The sequence below is a fragment of the Hyaena hyaena genome, unplaced genomic scaffold (genome assembly GCF_003009895.1).
Source record: "Hyaena hyaena isolate Hyena2069 unplaced genomic scaffold, ASM300989v1 scaffold_608, whole genome shotgun sequence".
NCBI lineage: Eukaryota > Metazoa > Chordata > Mammalia > Carnivora > Hyaenidae > Hyaena > Hyaena hyaena.
In genome coordinates this window covers 963,523-987,487 of record NW_024081243.1, presented here as the reverse complement: position 1 = coordinate 987,487, position 23,965 = coordinate 963,523, and the positions used below count along the sequence as shown (strand labels likewise).

Below are 23,965 nucleotides of genomic sequence, written 5' to 3'. Positions count from 1 at the left end.
GCAGTGACTCCTGGAAAGCAGCAGCCCTCCATTCGTATTTTTTGCTTGGTTGGTTGTTCTTTTCTGAGTTTGTCATCTTCCTTGTCACTTTTGTAAAAAAGTCACTTTGTCTCTCTACCTTTTTTTTTTTTTTAACCGTCTCTCCTCATCTACCCGAGCAGCTCCCCAGCCACCTCCTGGGTCTCCTCCACCCACCCAAACGCAGACCAGCATGTTATATCAGAGGCTCAAAGGCCTGCCTAGGCCAAAACCAAGTACTGTAAACTTCTACCCTCGTTTTACTCAGCAGCTTTCTAGCTTAGTTTGCTTTTCCGTTCATTTTTCTTCTTGAAATTTTGCTTCGGTTTGGAACACCGAGCTGAGGCTCGGGCTCTCGAGTTTGACACTGTGGGTTTTGACAGTCGAAAGAGAGCATTGATTTCCAAATGTCCACATTTTTTTTCGTCTCTAGCTCTGTCTGACATATGCAACATTTTCAAACCTCAATGTCAGCACAAAATAACATTGTTGCATAACATTTTGCATGACGATTTTTTTTATATGTTATGAGCTTCAATTCTGTTGTATGAAATGTTTACTAAGTATATCATAGTTCTAGTTGCCCTACCTCAGTGCTCCAGCTAGTATGATTGGGAGATAGGAATATTGCAGTGCATTTCAAGACAGCAGAAGTGACAAAAAAAAAAAATCATGTTGAAGCACAAATTTTTCCTTGACCTCTGCTGGGGGAGGCGGGAGGGAGGACGTGCTAGAGGATTTTGCACAATATTTTCTTTAAAGACAACATCTTAGAGAAGTTGTGTCTAGTGCCATTTTTGCCATTTAGCTAGTCAGCTATGCAAATGAAGAGGAAAATAGTATCATGTCTCAACAAAGTGGCTTGATCTACAGATAATGGAATTGCAGCTAATTGATAGTAAATGAAAATCTGCTCCATGGGTTAATTGGAAGATCAAGCATCCTAGATTAAAGGATCCTTAACCTGCTTATGTTAATGGTTGCATGTTAAAGTAAAATTGCAAAAGGTTTTATTAAACATACTGTTTGTATATATACATCAGGCATACACATATCTGTGTACATGTGCACACACTTATAGAATGGCTGCATGCACATATACACTTTATGTGTATCTATCAATATATATCGTAGTCAATCTAAGAGTACTGCATATTAAAACAAATCTTCAGGTGGTCCTAGCTTCAGCATCTTGGATTTCTCCAAACATAAAGATCCTTCACAGGTTTTAAATAAAAGTACATACAGATATTGGTAGGAATTACTTCATGTCTGTACCGTGTGTCTCACACAGCTAGAATTCCCCTGGATTCGGTGAGTATTCCACCGAAAAGGACCATGTTCATTATTCTTAAAGCTAGAGATTTCAAAGATGTGCCCCAAGTGGGATCCCCTGCAGATTTGTATTAATGTGCAGGCTTGTCTGGTTACTAGAAAATGTATGTAAGTGTGTGGTGTGTGTATGTGGGCGTATGTGTCGAATGGGTAATAAGCATAGGATGAGGAATTTGCAAATTGATGTGTAAATGTGAATATCAACTAATAAAAAAGAGTAGCTTGTGCATATTTACTATCAAAATGCAAATACCTCATTCTACACATATTACTCAAACATATATACACAGTATGTTTGTAGAAATGCCTGAAAGTCTACTGATGGAATTATGATAGCCCATTTATGAAATTATAAATGGGCCCGGTGCCCCCAAAGCACAGAAATCAATCTTGTTACTGTTTCTCCATTAAGTCATTGCTCTGGACCAGGCAATGAGCTATCAACTCTATACTCTGCACACGTCCTCACCCTGAGTGTCAGTATTCCCTGCCTGATCTGCACACTTATGTCTCCTGCCACCCCCCATGTCCTAGGCCAATCCAGCCATTTCCACCCGTGCATGGTACAAACGATGGAATGTCCCATTGGCCTGAATCCAGAAAGCCCAGTCATCGGATCCTGTTGGACTGAAATTCTCAGCACCTCAACAGTCTTCCCCAACCCCATCTACCATTCTTCATTTCCATTGGCTGAAATACTCTTTTTGTACAGTGCTTCACTGAATTTGTTTTTCATCATTAAATCCCAAAGTACTAATCATCGATGTCCATTGCTTGTCCAACAAATGTACAAAGGAAAATTATTCGGCCCTTTCCAATTTCTTTTGTAAGTTAGCAATCATCTATTTGTTTAAACCTCATCTTTCCCCTCCCCCCCCAACAACGACAACATAAGCAACAAGAAAACCTTCCTGTGAAGTACTGAGTGATTTTTCTCTAGTGAGAAAAAGATCCTGAAGTCAAAACATATCTGCTTTAGACAAAGGGATAAAAATAAGTTCTGGCAGTCATTTTGTGCACATATACACTTGGCTATGGACTCACACTAATGGATCCTACTGCCATTAGAACCCGTGTGCTCCAAAGAATTCTTAGGCTCCAGAAAGTTTAAACATGAAATAGAGGATCCTCTGTGAGTCCAGACTGGTTAAATTCAAGCAATTTCACTGGCTAGGAATATCTTTATATTTTAAAGAAAAATATTTCCCCCAGGACAAAAAGTTTCTCATTTTTGGTAACATAATGACTTCGCCAAACATTCATGACCCAGCTCTACAAAAGACTCACCTGTCAACCAAGGTTCAATTTGTTCTTGAGTGAGATCAAAACACAGTGCTTTCAACACAATGAAAACGAAACAAGAAAGAACCGTTTTTGAGTACATTGTTGCCACCCACCTGCTAAAATTTCAGCCCTACCAACCAGGGGCACAAACTACCACCCCTTCATCCAGTCCTCTACCCCCAATGCCCTTTTAATGAGTCTATCCTGCCTTTTACCTAATAGCCCAGGAATGTCCGTGAGCTTGCAGTTTCCTCCCTGGACGACTTCAAATAGCCAGACCTTTGATTCTGTTTGTTCAAAATGAACATTCCAATACCTATTAGACGTGTGGACCTGTAATGAAAAACAAAGCTCAAGTATCAAATGTTCAGGGACAAATCCAGGAAACAAAGGTCACAGCACTCAGGGGTCAGATTCCTGCCTCAGGTAGCACGAACACAGTCTAGAGAGGGATGAGATAGTACATTTATGCTGTCTTTAAAGAACGTGTGTACAAACTGTCACTAAATTTGAAATGGGCTGTCATAAACTTAATATAGCTTACTATGAAAATTTGCAGCTGGAGCACTGCTTTTTCTTAACATGTATTATCATGAGGATGGTGATAATAACAAAATGGCTTTATGATCTGCTCACTACTAATTATGTGGCACTGAACATTTGCATGAAACTTTAAAAAAATAATTGGTGACTATTTGAAATGTCTTATCCACTAGTTCTAATGGCCACAAAACTAGCCCGAAGCTCTCGCTGAATTTTAACACAAATTCTTGTACTACAGAAAATGTAGGCCGGTTAATCACTCCTGCCAAAAAGCTCGAAGACACAATCCGTCTTGCTGAACTAGTCATTGAGGTTCTCCAACAGAATGAGGAGCACCACGCGGAGGTGAGCGGGCGTGGTGGGAAGATGTTTCTCTGGGCGTCCCTTAGCGGGAAAGCGCAGAACCCATCCTACCAGCAGTGCGAACGAACGAGATGCCTTAACACCCATGTTCTGTTAACTGGCCTTGTAAAGAGAAGGAAAGTGGAAGTTTTGCGAGGAGAAGCCCTTGGAAGGTCATTTTAAGACAAACAAAAAGTGTCTGCATGTTGTATATTTCAGCTTTAAGTTTTCAGATGTTTCTAGCAACGAGCAAAAGAGGTGAGTGTATTTTAAAGATAATGTATTCTAGCAGCATATGGTTATCATCCAGAACACCCATGATACTTTTTGGTCTTTTGTAGTTGTTGCTGTCACCACCACTGTTGTTTTTACTTATTTTATTTGCTGTGTGGATCGCAGGCCATGTTTTTAAATTTATCCCTGTAACTTACTCTGCTCGCACTAGAGCCCTCACTTGTAAATCTCGGATGACCTAAGTTCCTAAACGCAGTGACGGAAGCAAATTATTCTGTGTTGTTCAACTTGTCGATTCACCAACATACATCTAAATACGTATAGCCTACTTTTTTTCCTTTTACGAACCACTGTCAAAATGATCATTTTGATAACAATTATAAACTAAGGGTTTATAATTCAAGGCTAACTAAATCCCAAAGCTCAAAGGACTTAAACAGCCCAACCCTTCCAAAAAAAATTCCAAGATTCCACTATGGTCAGACTATTTTATCACTTCTTGTTTCAAAGCCGAGATTTAAAATTGCTCTTAAAATAAGCTTTTTGAAAATTGCACTAATTTTCACTCTTCCTCTCCATTCAGTTCTACAGCAAAAGGGGAACCAAGGCATTCCATAAAAGCAATTTCTCAAGCACTTAAAATGATCATTCCCATGATACATGAAAATTGACAGTATAGTTAAATAGTATATAATACACCATAAATCCAATCGTCCCGACTAATGCCTGATTGCGTATTTAAATTTCCTCCCTGTTTTTCTACTGTTCCACTCAATCATGGCTGATCGTGACAGGGAAAAGAGGTATGTGACTAAGCCGAATGAGCCAGCCACCTGCTCTCATAGTTTGTGCATGCCCTTTCAGTACCATGTCTCCTACTGGGACTTTTCCTGGGTGCTCCTGCTTTCTAACACTGACCCGAGGAATGTAACAGCAACTTCCAGGGGACTGCTTGTGAAATGGCCCTCCACGGCAGGGTAAATGTGGGGATTCTCTTGTGCGTGCATGAAGCGAGTGATCTACTTAACAACAAATGCAGTTACATCCCGACACGCGCCTCCTACCTGCCTGGATCCTGTCCTTAGCCTGTTGTAGTTTCCTACGTTCGTCTGTACTTAACCTTTATCACAGCAGATGATCACCCAACGTAGTAACCAGTAGCTAGCCAGAGCAATACTAATCTTCCTCTACAACTGTCTGTATGTGAATCATATATACAGTATTTATATATAGAGAGAGTGCCAAAGAATCATGATTTCCCCGAAAACCTCCTAAGAATGGGGTGGAGACCCCTTGGGGTGAGTGTAACTGACTCATATAAGCGGTGCACAGCCAGGAATGAGAAGAGGGGCCAAATCAACTCCCTCCAAACATGGAAACTAGGACCTACCTCCTGACATATGAAATTAAGTTGCGCTAGAATTTTTTTTTCGACTCCATCCTGGAGGACATCTTTTTCATATTGGGGGCCTTTTGGGGGATTAAGGGACGGTAGGTATGTTCTTTCTGGGTGTCCACCAAATCATCTCCAGAGCCCCATGGGGGTTCTGACCTGCCCTCCCCTGATTTGGATGCTGAGGGTTTCCCCATGCTGCCAAACCAAATCTACACTTTTCTAAAGACCTGGGTACAAAGGGGACGGCTTTCCTCAGTCACAGCTGGCCTGCTGTGCTTTTAGGTAAAAGAAGAAGAAAACTGACAGACATGCTTGATTTGTAATCATGTTATTCTCTGAGGCATGATGGAATGATGGATATTTTCCCAAATTACTCAAAAGAGGTACCAAAGCGAAGCTGATACTACAAAGAAGACTTTTTTTTAGTTTTACTTGTCCAAAAAAAACACTGTTTTTTCAGTAAGTGCTAATCATCATCTTAAACTGCCCTAATAACCATCATCATAAAAATATTTTAATCTAACGCATTGAAAAGCCATTTGGTGTAAATAAATAGGGTAGAAGTAAATCCACTTCTCTTTTCATTTACTAACGTTAGAAGGTAGACTGAAAACTTCAGCATGCTTTGGAATTGGGAGACCTGATTCAGTTCTAGAGAAATGTACAGGACCATTTCCCGAATTAGTAATTTCACCCAGTCACGGAATGTCATTAATGGATCAAAGGTTGCCTATCTGCTGAGCACTGAGGCAACCTACCGCAGTGCTTTCTGGAAGAACAAGGAGACATTAGGTAGTCTTGACCTTCAAACAATACAGTGCAGAGTGGCTAGGAACTCCGATTCTGTGTCACAGATGCTTGAGTTTGAATTCCAGCTTTACCTGCTCCTTGCTTTTTGATCGCGACCTGGTTACTTAATATCTCTTATCCTGCAAAGGAGAGATAATAATAGAATTTATCTCAGATGAGCATTTGGGGATGGATGGAAGTCCACATTAAATACGGCATCTGGTGTTATGCCAGGCATGGAGTAAGTCATCGACAAAGCTTGGCTGTTGTATTATTAGGGACAAATGGCTAAGGAAGCAAAATATATGAATATGTGATCAGGAGAAAGAACAAACCCTATGTAGAAAGTACCAAGTGAATGGTACAGACAGAATATGTGAAAAGAAGGGGTTCTTTTCAAGGTAGAAGTGTCCAGAAAGACACCACCATTTGTTCTGAGCATTCACTTACAGATAGCAATCACCTGGAAGGCCCTTAAAACTTGCTGATGCCAAGATCTCACCCCAGCTTAATGAGTCAGAATCTCATGGGGAGGAGATGAGCGTTAGTAATTTTTAAAACTGCCCCACTGAATTCAAGGTAGAGCTGGGTCGAGAGCTCCCTGGACTACAGCTAGGGAAGTAGAATTTGCTCTATGTTTGAGACAAGGTTTTGCTGCCGACAAGCATGAAGTATGAAGATTTTTTTTCCCTGCTGCCCAGTACACCCTGCATCTTCTCTGATTGCTCAGATAAACTCGAGAAAATCACTAAACCCTCAGCATGGATCTTGGCCGTGCAGCTGTGGCATTTGGTGGCACCACACAAATGAATGTGACAAGTAGGACTTGCCTCTGTCACCAAAAAACAACAATCCCTAGAATCATTTTTAATTCCAGTACACAGTAATGAAATACCCTGAGGGAAAACATTCTCATCAGCTGGAAATACATCACACACACACACATGCACGATATGGTGGTAGTCGTCACATTTGTTTCTTAATTTCAGCTTAATTCTGCTCTGAGAGCTGAAGTTATTTCCATACACCGGCACACACACACACAAATAATGCTCACATGTATCATTGCTTCCCCTTTCTGATCTCTCTCTATGTATACGTATGTATATGTATATATGTATTGTGGCACACAAAGGGGTACATATATACATGTAGTTTGTGAACAAAATATACAGTGTGTTCAGTGTGGTGGACTGTATATCCAAAGCATACGTCTTTGCCTTTAAATAGTGAAATGCGCTGGGTAAGTATTTAGAAGCCAAAGTACAACTCCTCATTATCTTTGAAAAAAAGATCTCCAAAGATTTCGGATGTCCACAGACTTTGAGTTCAATCATGTACCAAATAGCATTCACCTGTATGAGCAAGCATAAGATACGTATAGTTGGTAGGTTTTGTGTGTGTGTGTGTGTGTGTGTTTTAGTTTTCAAGCTTGGCTTACCCAACCCAGTCACACAGATTCTGTTCATTTGATTGGAATTATGATCATGCCTTTTTGGTTGTGACTGCCCTTGCCAGAATCTTTTCTCCAGAACCTTCTGAAGGGGTTCTGGAAGAATTACCTTGGTGGACAGACACAGATTTGGTCCTCATTTCTCCTACAACTCTTATATTTAAATGATCTTCACTCTAGAATCCAAAGTTTGTCTGCCAGACTTCAAGAGTGATAATTCATGTCATAGTAGTCATTGTTCTTTGTGGGGTGACTATCTACATACCTATTCATGTAACAACGATAGATAATTGCTCAATATTATTAAATTCCAATGAGGGACTAGACTCTCTGTAGATAGTAGAAGTGGGTGCTTATTTGGGCCTCTGGTTTGCAACATTTAAATAAATCTGGTAAGAACCAGGCATGAGGTTGGGCTAAGAAATTTGTAATTTCAGACATTTAGGATTGGTTTTTTTTGTTCTTTTCCTTTTTTTCCCCCTCCTGTCATCCTAGAGAAAAATCATATCTGGGTAGGCAACTCCGTCTTCCCAGTAACTGTTTACTTGGACTCACCCTGAAGCTCTAAAGTTCATAAAATAACTAATGAAGAAGTACCAGCCAACATTTGGTGTGTCTTTGTGAAGTTTGCAAATACCCTGCATCAGGATTCATGAGAGTCATCTCACCATCTAGGGTTGGGGTGGGGGGAGTGGGACTTCAGCAAGTTCCAATATTTAGAAGGTCTCTGCCTAAAACACAGGTGGCTGGGAGAGCTCCGGGAGTGGGGCGGAGGACTTCTTCCTCCGCTGGAGTTAGCCAGGTAGTCAGTGTGGAGCCAGCCCCACACCCCAGGGCTCTCATGCCCAGGCAGGAAAACTACAATAAAACCTCATCGATTCAGACACAAATGCTTGTGGCAGTTCAACTACAGATGTGACTCTTTTCATTTTTCTGAAGTAGAATGTTTGCCACGATCCCAGCTTTCTCTGAAAATTCTAAAGGCTCTTCTCACAAGTTTTATCCCAGGACCTCTGACATTAAAGGGTCTATCTCTTTGACTTCACTTTAGGCGTCAATGTGTCTATGGTTATTGGAAGTGTAAAAAACTTTTACATTTATGAGAATGGCAACCAACAAACGCCTTTTACTTCAGCACCCAATTACAGACTGCAATTGAAAGCAGTGAAATGATATCTCTTTTTTAGAAAACCCCATAATTTAGGCTTTTTTACGGACAAATGAACATCTCTCTTCTCTCCTTACTCTGAGTCAGTGAGGTTTTACTGTCAATTAAAATGGAAACAGCAGGTGTCTATTTCCAGCCAAGCTGACCTTGCAGAACGGTCCATGACTTGATTTTTTCCATTTAATTTGCAAACCAGCCACATGTTGATAAAGGAGAAGTAAGTAAAATGAAATCTCATGAAAGAAGAGAGGTGGACCCCTATTCTGCCTCCTAGTGGCTGTTAGAATATCCCCCAAATAACTATTTGATCACAGAAGAGCTTGGCCATTGAACAAACTCTTTTCATTTATGGAATTATTTCCATAATCATCTTTCATGTTTCCAAACGCCTTCCCATCTTTTTTTTTTTTTTTTTTTTTTTTTTTTTTTTTTTTGGTGAATGCTCCGGAAAGTGTTTCCAATGTAAATACTTTACGGCATTGGGGGGTGGGGGTGGGGGGGAACAAGACGGGCTGGCAATTTGTTTTTGTTTCTCTTCTCTCTTTGAAATCGGGAAAAAAAGTGGGGGGGGGGAGGCTGTTGACACCGCCACTCCATTCTGCATGCTCCCTGCCAGAAATGATTAGTCAACATGCATGCATGCCTTTGAATAGCATTCACATCTGGCCTAGTCCGATGCGAATGTTGCCCCTGAGACCCTGCACAATGATTTCCAAAGACCCACGTGCATGAAAATGAGTTACTTCACTGATATTTTTTGGTTTTCAATGTACATATGTGTCCAACCCCAGAAAGTAAGTCCTGATCTTACCGAGTGTTTCCCAGCGTCAGCCTGATCTTTCCTACAGACAGGATGCAAAACCAGAGGCTCCCTGCTTAACCAGATTTTGACTCAAAAGTTTGGTGACAGCTGCAACAATGGTTTCCTTTGCCTTGGTATGAAATAGGAGTAGCCTTGCCTATGTGTAGAGAAATATGAGTTGCTGAGCTTATATGAGACCACGGACAATGAAGCCCAGATGTATACATATAAGTGAATAATAATTGTAAATTTTCAAGTTAGACCAGCAGAAAACCCACAAACACAGTGAAGAAACTCCCAAATTCTAATACCCTAGAGCAAGAGCTAGCCAACAGCAGTGACAAGGAGCATGACTCAAAATGTACTGGATTATTGTAAATAGAACAGAAATTCCACGTCTGCCATTCCTACGGCTACATCCTCTGACCAGCAGATCAGAATACTCTTGAAGGCAGGCCTGGAATTACGAAAAGCATTGCCTTGGGACACGCAAAAGCCCAACTGTATGGAAAACGCTGTTCTTTTTACAATAAAGTCACCAAATCCTGCTGATGCATCATTAATCTTGACCAGTGAGGGCTTGACTTCACGTCTTCAGTGGGAGAGAGAAGCTCATTGCCTCTTTGTCTGTTGTTTTTCTGCCAAATTTCAAAGGCCTTTGCGTGGTGGTCAGACTTGATGGTGGAGCATGCCGAGACGTTCCTGTCACTCTTTGCAGTGGACATGGATGCAGCGTTAGAGGTGCAGCCCCCAGACACATGGGACAGTTTTCCACTGTTTCAACTGCTGAATGATTTTCTCCGTACTGATTGTATGTATCGTCTTTGACTGGTTGGCTTTCCTAAGTAGCGTGCAGATAAGTAGGTCCATAGTAGATAAATACATAAATAGAGAATGAAATGTCTCTTCCAACCCAGGCAGACTACAGGCTAGTGAAACCTCTTCATAGTTTTCTTATTACTTAAAGAAAACCCACCAGCTTACAGCTCATGGCCATTCTCGTTCTTCCAACAAATGTCCTTTGCAGGGAAGCCCTCTCTTCACTAAGCAGAAGAACCCAAGCGCTGTGGGATAAGCGGGACATGTGCCCATGTGTTTTATTTGCTTTGGAACAAGCTAATTAACTTAACCTCTTCACATTTTGCAATTTTTATTGAAAGATGTTTTCTAGATGAAAAACAACTTCCAGTTAAATAACACCCCAAGCGTTTCGGTATCTTACAGCAACACATAGCCACAAAATAAACCTTCCTTCCAAGAAGTGATGAAGGAGGGGAGGGGTACAGAACACTCTTTCTTTCTGGGAATGTCACGGGAGGAAGGGGAGTGGGCGCAAGGAAAACCTGAAAAACAGTTGTCAATTATTGTTTTGACTGTTTTTTCGAGGAGCGTGATTGTTTTTCCTTTTGAGGAGAACAAAATAAATGGGTAAAATGTTTTTGAATTCTGTTTTCCTTCCACACAGATTTAAGTATGAGCTTCAGTGCTATTCATGTACTTTTATCCATCCCCCCCACTACGCTTTTTTTTTTTTTTGCCTCCCCTAGAAATAGTATATTTAATAGAGAAGATAATCCCTTCTGTATGTACATTGTATGTTGATAAAGCGACTGTGGGTTCTTACCAAGCTTTTGCTTATCTGTTTTAGATAATTTGTGCAATGGAAAATTTCACAAACACCTGCAAGACCTGTTTGCCCCACTTGTGGTTAGATATGTGGATTTGATGGAGTCCTCAATTGCACAATCCATTCACAGGGGCTTTGAGCGGGAGTCATGGGAACCAGTCAAGTAAGGAAGCCTCTTTTGATACCATCGGAGTTTGGGTTCAAATGGCTGGACAGTCATACAGAAATGGATTAATGGTGTCTTACAGTTTTTATTGTTAGCATGGACAGTGTGCAGACACTGTACTTGTTTCTAACCATACACGTCGGGGAGGGAGGAAGAGATTGAGAAATGTTTTATGAAGTGAAATCTTTGTTTTATTGCACAGGATAAATATGAAATAAGGGGATATAAACCTGGCTGTGATGTTTGCGCTATGTATCTGACTCCAGTGGTGGTACCCCCTAGGAATTAATGTTTCCCACAGTGTGTCCCATAGGAGTCTAGGCAAGGGGTCCACAAACTCTTTCTATAGAAGGCCAGAGAGTGAAGATTTAGGCTTCTCAAGCTGCACAATCTCTGTCACGACTACTCAGCTCTACCATTGTCATGAGAAGCCAGAAACAGACAAAAGGCAAATGAACAAGTGTGGCTGTGTTCCTATAAAACTTGATTTTCAAAAACAGGAAACTGTCCTGTGGGCTTTGGTTTACCATTTCCTGGTCTGGGCCTTTGAGACACACTTGGAGAGAAGAATTCTCTGTGGCCAAATATGTTTAGGAAACCTGTATACCCCACTCATCCACCCTACACCTGCGTCTCCTGGAGAACCACAAAGCACACCAGCATATTTGAAAACCCTGAGAACATGGTACTACTGACTCCTATTTAACTGTTTTCACCTGAGCCTGCTAAACGTATTCAACCTCTTATTTTTTCAACGGGGCATCTCTCCTATAGGACCAACGACAGGAAATCCTACAGGGTGTAAATTTGGCAATTTCCACAATTGCTTAGCAAATCTTAGATCCCCTTGGAAAATGTCTGGCAGATTCAGTGTCACCTCTGTTCCCGGCTGTGACTTAAGAATGCCGGATGGTCAGTCTCAGATTCCCCTTCCTAGAGAAGTAGAGGGCTCCTAGGTGTAAGGAATTTTCTGACATGGTTTGCAAAGCTCCAATAGAGCCTGGTATTAGCTTTGCCCTGTCAGATTCTTTTTCTTTTCTTTCTGTAAGAAAAGCATTTTGTTCTTTTTAGTCCTTTACATCTTTGGAAAATAGCAACCAGTATGGAGCAATATGGGAGTATGTACAGCACACTTTGATGTACTCCAGAACAAACATCTAATAATGCATTTTCCCTCAAGTGGGAGGATTTGACTCGTGCCCTGTCCATATGCAGTTTTCTGGATTAAGATTCTTCCTCTATTATTACACTGCATTATTACACTGCATGACTCTAACTGGTAAAGAAATGAGTGCAAAATAGCTTTCTCAGCCACTCTCCCCCACCGCCCCCCCCCCTCCGGTACATCTAAGCCACAGAAGTTTCTTGACTTGCCCTACTGAGAGCAGGTTAATAGGCAGTTGCTCTTCATTTGCAGGTACCAAGAAATCTAAATTTTGGCTTGTTATTCTCAGGTTTATAACCTTCTCTTCATATGGCCCTGCTGACTTTTAACTCATGAGAATGAAATTAGGTCCCTTAATGATAAAGCATGAACGAGGGACTGTATTTTTTTTGTAAATGCTCATTATATCAGGACAGTTGTGCTGTGGAGAACAGTCGAGGAGATGAAAAGGTTCAAATGAGTAATATTCACATTTTCAAAATACTAATGATCTTGAAATAGATTTTACTTACTTGGAATTAAACATGGATGCTGTTACTACCAAACAGAGAAGAAATGATTGGCTTCTGTCACTATTGCTTAAAGAGCCCTAGAGTTAAGGGCCTTGATCTCTACTTACCAGCCGGAAGGCAAGGCTTTGAAACTCGATGAACTCTTTTCTCCTCTATAAAACTGACTTTTTAAAATGTCCCTGCTTGGTGTCTAAATATTGTCCTGAAGCTCTGGGAGAATGTCATTTTATAATCTGTTAAATTCTTCGAGCATATATCTGCTATTCCTCTTGAAGCATTAAATATTCTCGATACCATTCGAAATAAAGGTAGAATCAAAATTATTTTCACAAATGGAAGATTTAGGGAGGTTTTTGTTGGGGATTTCTTTTCATTTCTTTTTAATGATTAAAAGAATAAAATTGGAACTCTTGGATCAGTAATTTCAAGATCTGATCATTAGGGAAGGATTAATAGTTGTGAATAATAGCCTGGGAATGTTTTATGTAGATGTGGGTTTTTTTTTTTTTTCTCAAGTAGCTTTTCGCTGTCCCAAACTGCTATTGGTTAGTGACTGTGATTGTGGTCTGTTCAGTTCATGGTATATAGTACATGCCTTTTGGAGTACATGGAGATATTTGAAAGTGCCAATGAAAACATACATGAAATTGCAATTCTTTGAAACCACACACATTTTATTTGCTGATTTGTAAACAGAATGTGGATGCTCTGACAGATTTGCAAAATGGCCAGCACAAAATGAAGGGTAAAAGGAACTTGGGACATGCTTTTATATGCTAACAACAAGTCTCTCTATAATTCCTATCACATGAAGAGAAAACACAACTCTTATCTGACCACTAGTGAGGAAGCAGAGATTCATTTTCTTTTTTGTATTTTTTTCCCAAGCAAAGAATGATCTTTTTGGAATGTTTTTTTTTTTTTTTAATTATGCTTACGCAGAAACAAGAAACTGACTTAGGTAAATAGATTTAGTTTGTTCAGCCTTCTCTAATCTTACCGTGTGTTCCTCCAGTACAGTCACACACACACACACACACACACACACACACACACACACATACATATACAATACACACACACACACAGCCTTTCCCTCAAATAATTGTTCTACTCAGAGAGCTCTGCTCTTCCCTTTTCACAAGTTGTGATTACAGGCATCTGATTATAGGTAAAGTGACTGAGAAATACATTATAAAACTTACTTTAAGAAAAACTAGCATTTAAGATATTAAAGAAAAAGGGCACTCTGGAAAAAAATGCTGCTGATATACTGGGTTTGCTAAAAACAGAACAAAGGTATTCTTTATTCTTCAGATTTTCTTACTTCAAAATAGGGACCTGCAATATGAAACAGAGATTAATCCTTTGAGCTTGATATAACTGAAGCTACTTGATACAAAGAGTAACATGGCCAAGTCTTATTGCTGCTTCTCTCTAGAAGATGGCCTTCCATCTCTGCAAGGGAGAAGGGGTAGCTGCATCTCTCTGCCCCTGAAGCCAGATACCGTCATGATCAGAATCTCAATGCATTTGTGGAAAATGTCATTGTCCAGCTTCTAACCACAGCTGAAAGCCATCAGCCTGTCAAGAACAGGATCAAGCCAGAGCCCATAGCTCTCTCATGGGTGTCCATTAGGCAAGGTCATAGGGCCATTTCTGGACAGATTGTTCCCAACTCTCCCTGCAACCCTGAATATGAGCTTTTGGTTCTAACCAACATTGGACAACATTTGTACCTTGTTTGTTGAGTCATTGTGGCCTTCACAATGTGAAGCAAATTTAGAAAGCTTGTAATCCAAAGCTCCCCAGGACTACTACCAAGTACCCGCTCCACACCACCCTTTCCTTGATGAATCATCTCTCACTCTCCACTTAAACACCTCCAGGCACAGGGAATCCATGCTTCATGGTTACCCATTTCAGGTTAAAAGGACTCTGAATGGCTGCACTAGACGCTATTCTTGACATATGCACCCTGAAAAATCTGGGTTTCTCATTTCTCAAAATGCACTTTACCTCTCTCTGCCCGAGATGTACATGTGAAAAGTATTTTTTAAATAACCTCATTTTCCAGATTATCAAAGATACCAATATCTTAATAGACTACCAGACCAAAGACACCTTAGTGACATGTAGATGACTTGGTATGAAATAGATAAGTACTGGACTAAGAGGAGTCTGAACTCCTGACTCTGCCATTAACTTGCTGGGTGACCTTGAGCAAGTTAGATGACTTTCCTGAGCCTCAGTATCCTCCTTTGTAAAACAACGACTTTGAATACCCAAGACTTTTTCAACACCAGCATTCTGGAAAGTATGATTTTCCATATTCACCCCATATCCACATTTGATCACCAGTACCTCCTGAGCACCTAGAACAGAGCCTGAAACACAATAGGTGCTCAATAAATAGTTACTGACTAACATTTATTAAGGAACTATACAGCCTGGAAATTATAAGGATACAATAGAAAAACTGTAGGGATGAGAAAGAGAAAAATATATAATCCTCTGGTCTGGGATCTCAATCTAGCTGGGTCTGAGCAACACACGCACAAGAAAAATGACTTTAAATATTTACCAATGTACAAATAACATAACAAACAGTGATGAGAGCATGGAGTAGAAGGAATGAATCTCAACTGAGGAGTCACGAAGGGAATAGCTTGGAGAGTAAGATTTCCAGAAGGGAAAGGTGCTGAGAAAGAACATGAGCAAATGCAGCAGTATGGGGGAAGTAGGGTATGCATTAGAAACAGTGAATGTTTGGTTTTGGCCATGGATCAGGAAGGAAGCAAGCAAGCCATAAGGCTGGAAAGTTGATTGGGAGGTTCTAGAATCCCATGAAGTTTAGAACTTTGTTCTCTAGGTCATACTTTTCAAACAGGGACTTCACAGCTCCCAGGCTGGTAAAAATTGGTTCTTGGCAGAAAAGAGGGACAACAAAATTTTACTCTTGTTATGTATATGTATAAAGCACAGGTCTACATACAGTACATAAACAGATATACAGTACATTGGTGGTATGAAAATTTCACGGGGAAGGCAGTTGGGTGCCTGGTGGTGATAATGAATAAAAGGTTGGGAAACATCATTCTAAACTATAGGAAGGTATCAAAGAGTGCCCACATGCCAAGGCCGGGATTAGACCTAAGGATAATTATGGAGAAAGGCTTTAGTGTACAGAGCACCAAAAGAAGACAAGATGTACTGTGTACGTTGATGCAACAAGTGGCTCACAAAGTGGAAGGCATTCTAACCCCATCCAGAAGCCTTCGAGAGAAAACCCAACCATATCCTCTCTGCATGGAGACCCAGTCTTTATTAGAATTTATTCCGGAAGTAAGAGATGTCTCTACCTCTGGTTATTCATCCCTAGAAATGAGGCATGCACATTTGTGACGTTTATCCATATGAGAGAGAGAGCCAATGAGAATTTTGAATCCAGTGATCCAGGGACAGGCCCTTTGACCTGAATAGGAGCTGCCTTTTTTTTTTCCTTAGCAGAGTCCCCAAAATAAATGAGTCTGATTTTTTCAGATTTATTTATTTATTTATTTATTTATTTATTTATTTATTTTAGTAAATACACCCAACACAGGGCTCCAACCCATGACCCTGAGATCAAAAGTCGCACACTCCTCCCACTGAGCCAGACAGGTGCTCCAGAATGAGTCTCATTTTTGATATGTATTAATTGTTGTGACTACAATTCACACTTCTTATACTATCTATCCAGATGTGTCCCATTACTATTCTCATGATGAGGCCTGTGATAGACTTGTTTTTAGGGAGTTACTAAAGGGCAATTTGTTACCTCCATCAGCAGCTCCTGAAGCCTGATCTGACCTGAGGGCTACTAGAAAATTCTCCCTTTTCTCATGTATATTATGCTTGGAATTGCCTCTTTGACTATTAATATAAGCTATCAATATCCAAATGAAGTATTAGTAACATTAATAGTACACTATATTATTTTGCTAAATGCAGAAATGCCAAGCATGTTTCTGTCTTTTAAAAGTAGAGCATTATAGTCTGTCACATGAAGGAAATGGTTCTACATGAGTCCGGTGCAGTAGTCCAGCCAAAATGTCATATTTTACTAATACAGTATGCTTTAATATAAGTATTTTTCAGATTTGCATATGCAAAACAAAACTCATTTCTAATTTGTGTACCCACCATCCGCTAATATGTTTAAATTAAGTTGCTTTTGCATACATCTGTATGTTATTCATTCCTGGCTACTTTTAATTTGCTTAGAATTGACATTTTAACTTGCCGGGCTTATCTCTAAAGATCTCCTAATTCCTCGATCATTATTCAGTGTGTGTGTCATCTAATGATCACATTTGCTTATCTAGGCTTACACATGTCTTCATGGAAATCGCCAACGGTTTTGTTACATGGCAGTGTTTAAGTCTGAGAGCCACCAGGGACTGACTTCAGAGGCAGATTCTCCTGTTAAACAGAGAAGCACCAAAGAAAAAGTTCCATTGTTCCTTCTACTTAATAGTCATATTTAGCTAATCTTCCCTTGATCCGTTCCTAGAAGCACACCCTTTCCTTCCAAGTAAAGCAGCGAGTTCGCTTTCCCACAACGGGAAATATAAAGGACAAACCCGTGCAACACCTGTTTCCCTTAAGGAGAAGGCAGGGTTGGCAATTTTGCATTCTCGATTTTTCCATCCGGATTGCCATTGTGAAAGAGTAACTTGTTTCTAGAGGGAGGCAGGTGTCTAGACTCTGTGTAGGGCCCAGGATTTCGGCCCTGCTAAGCAAGCCCAGAGGCCCCGGCCCTTACAAGGGTTCTGTTAGTCAAACACAGCTTGCCCGGGGCAGAGCTGCTTTGGCAAAACTTGTTCTTCTGCAAGATCCAAAAAGAAACCCTTAACTCCTCTGCCAAAGTTCTGTCAACTCCACTTAAACAGGAGGGCTCCTCTCAGATGCAGAGTTAGGCTGGGCTCTACCGTGCCAGTGACTTTGGCTGGATGGAACACCCTTAAAATGCCACTACAGAGGCACACGGTGCCAGCTCGTGGAGCAGTAAATGCCACCGTTCCTCCACAGAGATACGGTTGACTCGAGTTGGGGTTTTTGTTTTGTTTTATTTTCTCACTTCATAAAGTCATTCATCTCTCCTTCATCATGTCAATCGATCAATCTGCATTCAAAAACAAGAAGCTGGTGCAAGATCGCATTTTTAAACTTTTTATTAATTTTAACAGTTTGCAGAGAAACACGCTGCTCCGATAACTTTCACAAACTGAATATGCCCCTGTGACAATCACGCAGATAAAGAAACAGAACATCTCCCGTGTCCCCCAAACCCTGGCACTCTTTCTTCCAGTTTTTATCTCACTTCCAAGTGTGACCACTCGAACACAAAGCCCCATTTTTTTTTTTTTTAATTTGAGAGAGAGGGAGTGGAGGAGAGAGGCAGAGAGAGAATGCCAAGAAAAGCATGGAGCATGATGTGAGGCTCGATCCTACAACATTGGGATCACGACCTTAGCCGAACCAAGAGTCAGATGCTCGACTGACTGAGCCACCCAGGTGTCCCATGAGGCAACATTTCAAATCCACTTGTGGTCCAAGAATTTAGAATTAGAGGTGAACTTGGGATCCTTTTCCTAGGTGTCTTTTTGGGCGTGTAAACATTTCTCCATTTTTATTGGACTCAGTTGAGGAGAGGAAGTTTCTTTAAGTGTTTGGTACAATTACTCAAAGCTAATCCTTCTTCTTGGTACAATTCCTTCATCTTTGCTATCAGCTAGGACACCCCATTTCACATATACCTGTCTTCAGAAGTAACAGTTGCGAAGCATGCATTCAAATGGGCCCATTTCCCATTATGCCTTGGATCTAATGTCTGACTTGAGAAACGTGCCTGCATTAAAAACAATTTATGAATAAAAGTAAGAAAATGAAAGTACGCCACCATTTGTATCACTCTCAGTTACTTCCCCAGCAGCCCCTGCTCCACCAATGCCGAGAACTTCATGCACTTCACATTCCTAGTATCAGACAAGTTCTGGACTCTCACAGCAGTGGATATGGAAACCAAAGCCCCCTCACAGAGGCATTTATATAATGTGATCATTGTGTATAGGTGTCTGTGAGTTTTCACACTTTTAAGTCACTCTGTGGTTAATTTTTTCCCATTAACTTTTGTCATTTCTCTCTGAATACCGAGCTGCACCCCAGTGCCCCATCCGTGAGCTGTCTTCTGAAGCGTGTTGCCTGCATTTCCACTGTTGTCTTGCTGTGAACTTAGCCAGTTTATTTACAACTGTCATGTGCTTCTGCCACATCTGCATTGTCACTGTGATGGTATTTTTTTCTTTCTGTCTGTTTCTTCCACAGGAGTTTAACCAGTAACCTACCCAATGTGAACCTACCCAATGTGAACCTTCCCAAAGTACCAAATCTTCCAGTTAACATCCCTCTAGGCATCCCACAAATGCCTACTTTTTCGGCACCGTCATGGATGGCTGCTATATATGATGCTGAGTGTGTATTCAGTTCACATTAGATCTAATTTAAATTTAAGTGATCTTGGCATGGATATGTATTGTTTATTTCTATACATCTTATATAACAGAGATGGAGATGGATAATTAGACATTTTGCTGATCATACGGAGACAATATTGTTTATTTCTGGCACACAGCATGTTTGTAAGACGTTTGCTATATATACAGCACTAACAATTTGTCTTACGCCCACTGAACGCTTGAGGACTACGTTTAACTTCCTGAATTCTTTTGCAAAAGGAGTCTGCCCATGTTTTGTTTTTTTGTTGTTGTTGTTGTTGTTGTTTTTCTTTTTGAAATTCGGGTGCCATGACTTTGGGAGTTATCCATTCAAAACTAGTCCAAGAAAACTTTCTGATGGGCTGGCCAGTCCTCTCTTGCCTGATCCAAATCTAAGAGGGAAGCACATTTACCTAAAAGCTGGGGTTTTCTTTAAATAAAAAATTCCTAGAGACTGTTTAAACCATAAAGCATATTTCGGGTGTCAGCAAATGGCAGGATATAGTAACAGTATGTTCAGGGCTAAATGAAAACTTCTGAATGGATCAAGCCTTAGTAATGTATATGTTATGTAAAGATACTTTACAAGGTCATAATAGAATATGGAGCACTGGGATCTAGGTAGCAAGAAGATCTCTAAATTTGAGAATGCAAGAGTCGAATGACAAATAATTAAATTTTTTGGTAGCTGCATCATCTGTGGTCTGAGTATAGGACCATTCTTTACATTCATCCATACAAATGCCAGGAATGCATGGGGTTTGTTGTTGTTGTTTTTGTTCTTGTTTTTGCTTTTGTTTTTGTTTTTGGAGGCCTGGCCACCCCTTTAAGGGCAGCAGCTCAGAGGGACAAGGTTGTGCAGCCACTTCTGGCTTGGGCAGTGGCTCCTTTTTTCCCTTTGCAAGCAGAAGATCCAGCACCCTTAAATTCTATCTCAGGGAAATGAAATTAAAACCATGTGCATGATTTAATAAGTGAAATAGAGTTTAGTGATTCTATACCCTCCTTTGATCCTTTTCTTAGACCACAGCTAATTATGGGCCAGATAAGCTTTTTCTTGAAAGAATAAATTGGCACATTTTCAAAGGGAAGGGTTATTATCAAAGGAATAAAAAATGATCTGAAACTGGCAGTGATGTTTTGAAATGTCGAAATCACATCGATCAAGATGGCCCTCAACATTTTTATTTTTGCAGTAATCCAGGTAGAAATGGACATTCAGTGACTGCTCTGCTTGTCTGCTTCAGAGTTGCCTAACATTTTTAAAAACCTATGTTCGCTCACAAGTTCACAGTGCAATCATATGGTCGATGTGTCTGATTCTCTTTTAACGATGAACTAAGACCTCCAAAAATTTATATCTGAAAAAAAATCTTCTACAAAAAGTAAATCATATTCATGCTAAGATGACTCTCTCAACAGTTAGATTAGGTAGTATCTGTTAAAAATGAAAACATAAATATCTGAAAGCTTTTCTTACCTTCTTTTGTGCATGCTCCGTGGCCTTGTTTTTGAAAAGATATGAATCAAGACATTGTAATAAAGCAGATAATGGTCTCCATTCAATTAATTAAGGCATGAGTGGGAACACATTTTGGTAACTGCTCAGCGATCAAAATAATCTTGGTGCTATTGCCTTAACATTAACAGTTTATCTTAAAAATAAAAAGAAAATATTCTTTTCCTCATGTCAAAACTTAATAATAAGCTCTTCAAAGAAAAAAAAACCCAGAAGAATTTTTTGAAACTCTGAAACCAGATGGGTGTCAAAATGTTGTTGTAATAAATACCAATTATTGCATTCATATGTACTTAATGATTTAAAACATACAACCATGCAGTTCCAAAACGGGGTTTAGACTAGACCAAGTAGGGGTTTCTTTTTCCCAAGCATAGGATGGGGTCGGGGGAAGGCTGAACTTTCACCAAGAAACCACGCATTCCCCCACTTTTAAACAGTGCTTACGGCAGTATCTGAATAGAAGGCGTAGATCCGCAATCACTCACCAGGAAATGCCTGATTCTATATCTTTTCATAATTCCAGTTTCCTCCTTTGCTACCTTTCATTCTAAGGACGTGTTTCCATGTTACCTGCTCCTTCGTGTCAGATACATCTACATACTGACCTCAGACTGGTCTGTCCTTGGAAACATTACCTGTTGGTCCAGGCCATAGGCTCCCTCTTGGCATGTTGGGGGTTTGTCCCCTCCCCACCCCACAGTAGCTGTGTATGCGTTGGTGCACTAGCTATATTTCTCTCTGAAGCATTAATTCAATGCAGCTGGCATCTGTCACAATAGAAACACCCACTATCATCTGTTTCTATAGACGATGTCAGAACAAGTGGTAATGCATGGTGTGTTGGACATTTTATAAATTACTGTGTTAGCATTAGTGGTATGCGAGGAAGGGGGGGGGTGGGTGGCCACCCCTCAGAGCTCCAAATGGGACTGTTACCAAAGAGAAAGCCAGCCAGAGAAGGGCAAGAGGGTGAGAGGTGGAGCGTTTTCCCATACACAGGCTTTCAGGGGATGCCCCAGGTAAAAGTTTCGTAGACGTCATTGTACAGAAAGGAATCAAGACCAGTTTCTCCATCTGTACGGGAGGCTGGGTAAGGTGGTGCAACGGTAAAAGAGTTCAGGTCTTGGGGCCTAAAGCTTTGCAAATATCCCTTGTCCACTCATCTCCCCTTCCCACCCCCCACAACTCACCTCGTCCTGGGGCTGCCTATGCAACAGGCTGGTCAATGATAATTGGAATAACAACCAAACTGAACAAGAATCTTGGACTCAAGGTATCCAGGTGTACTCGTCTTGATTTGAGTCCCCCAGTTTCCTTCCAGCTCTTCAAGAGAGAAAGCAGGTCCTCGCTCACCACTTTGTTAGCACCGTCCTTTTGAAACTGAAAGTCTTGTGCAATCTCCAAGAGACCTCCGCCCTGGAGGGGAGCTGGGGAAATGCATGAAACCCTGAATTTTAATAACTGCATGTTGCCATGTAGTTATTATCTGTCGAGACTTACTTCCTCTGGTTCGTGGCCTTCATCTAAATCATCACATGTGTTAATGTGGTTATTAAAAGAAGGCTGATTTTTACCATACACCATTCTCCTGGTCATGGTGGGGCAACCCCTTTCCTCAGACTTCTCACTGGTCTGGAATGATTGGCTGAACAAAGCAGACTAAGTCATGTATGGTAAAACTCAAAATCTGCCGGTGGAGATTGCCCCCACCTCTACCGCCAACATGCGTCGTTTTGTATGTTGAAGCCACTGTTTGCCTTAAGCCTTCTAGCTCCTAGTCATCTTTGTGTCAGCTCTTCCAGAACCCATGGCCAGTGGGTGACTGTTGTTTTCTGATTTTTATCCTGCCAGTAATGGATCAGGCACTTCAGAAGATCTGTTCTGGAAACTCGATGCCCTTCAGACCTTCATTCGGGACTTGCACTGGCCCGAGGAAGAGTTTGGAAAGCACCTAGAACAGCGGCTGAAGCTGATGGCAAGTGACATGATTGAATCTTGTGTCAAAAGGTAAGCCTAGGTGGCCAGACGGGCCCTGCATGCCTTCCCCACTCTACTCTGACTCAGTGGGTGGTAGGTGGCCACTCTTGTGATGGGCCCTAATTTGGATTTTTGGGAGGAGAGGGTGATTGCTTGTCAAAGTCAGCCGGAGTGGTGGCCACGCAAGTCTAGCTCCTGTTCACCCTCCCCACATCTGTCCCAAGTCCAACACAACATGGCAGCCAGTTTTTTCACTTAGCTCCATGAGGAAAGGAGCCATGTCTGTTCTTGCTCTTCTCTGTATCCCTGGTATCTAGCAGCATCTGACACAAAATATTTATTTCATAAATATTTGTTAAGGGTATAAGTGACAAGTGTATGTGGGAGGGGATTACAAGACAGAAGAAAGAGAAGTACATGCAATTCTGGAGCTGCTATATCCGGTACAGGTAGTGGGAATCGAATGCCTTTTAAGAAACATGAACAGGACCTCTGCAACATCATCTGTTCTGTATACAGGAACTGAGCACTTACTGTGTGCCAACTCTTAGTTGTCCTGTCCCAAATCTAACTAGCTATCAGTCAAGGGGCATCTTGGTTTCCTACAAATTTCCTGTTTTATTGCTGCGGTGTATAGGACTGAGGTGAGCATGCTGCACTTGAAGCTCCTAGGTAGAATGTTCTGAGAAAGTGAAGAGAAGAAAATGAGAACAATGTGCATCCATTCAACAAAAATTGTTCAGCTCCTCCTATCTGCCAGGCACCGTGCTACGTTCGTGGCATACCATTGAAGAATGAGAGACCACAGCCCATCATCCATCTTGGAGTATCGATATCTGTGTATCAGACGCAGAGATGAAATTCCTCTGGTTTAACATCATTATCATCACCCGGTCTGTCCCCAGACACATGTCCACATTCCTTTTCCAGTTCGTAATTGTTCCACTATTCTTCCTCCATTCAAAACAAAAAAAGAAAGAAAAAAAGAGAGCCCACAGGCAGCATAGGCCACTCCGCACCTCCAGGTGTTGCGTAGTTCGGTTGATGGATCAGTTGTGGGTGACGGGGGCTGGGTTTGCCTGGGAGTGATCTG

General features: G+C 41.0%; 1 protein-coding gene across 1 annotated transcript in view; it reads left to right on the top strand.

The window, feature by feature from the left end:
• The window catches only part of LOC120248776 (calcium-dependent secretion activator 1), a 268,332-nt gene that overhangs the window by 160,945 nt on the left and 83,422 nt on the right, over positions 1-23,965 (top strand). The window contains exons 18-23 of the mRNA XM_039257246.1: positions 3,419-3,525; positions 4,551-4,559; positions 10,019-10,175; positions 11,013-11,154; positions 19,204-19,350; positions 22,747-22,902. Coding sequence (XP_039113177.1) covers positions 3,419-3,525; positions 4,551-4,559; positions 10,019-10,175; positions 11,013-11,154; positions 19,204-19,350; positions 22,747-22,902 — 718 coding nt within the window. The remainder of the gene's footprint in view (positions 1-3,418; positions 3,526-4,550; positions 4,560-10,018; positions 10,176-11,012; positions 11,155-19,203; positions 19,351-22,746; positions 22,903-23,965) is intronic.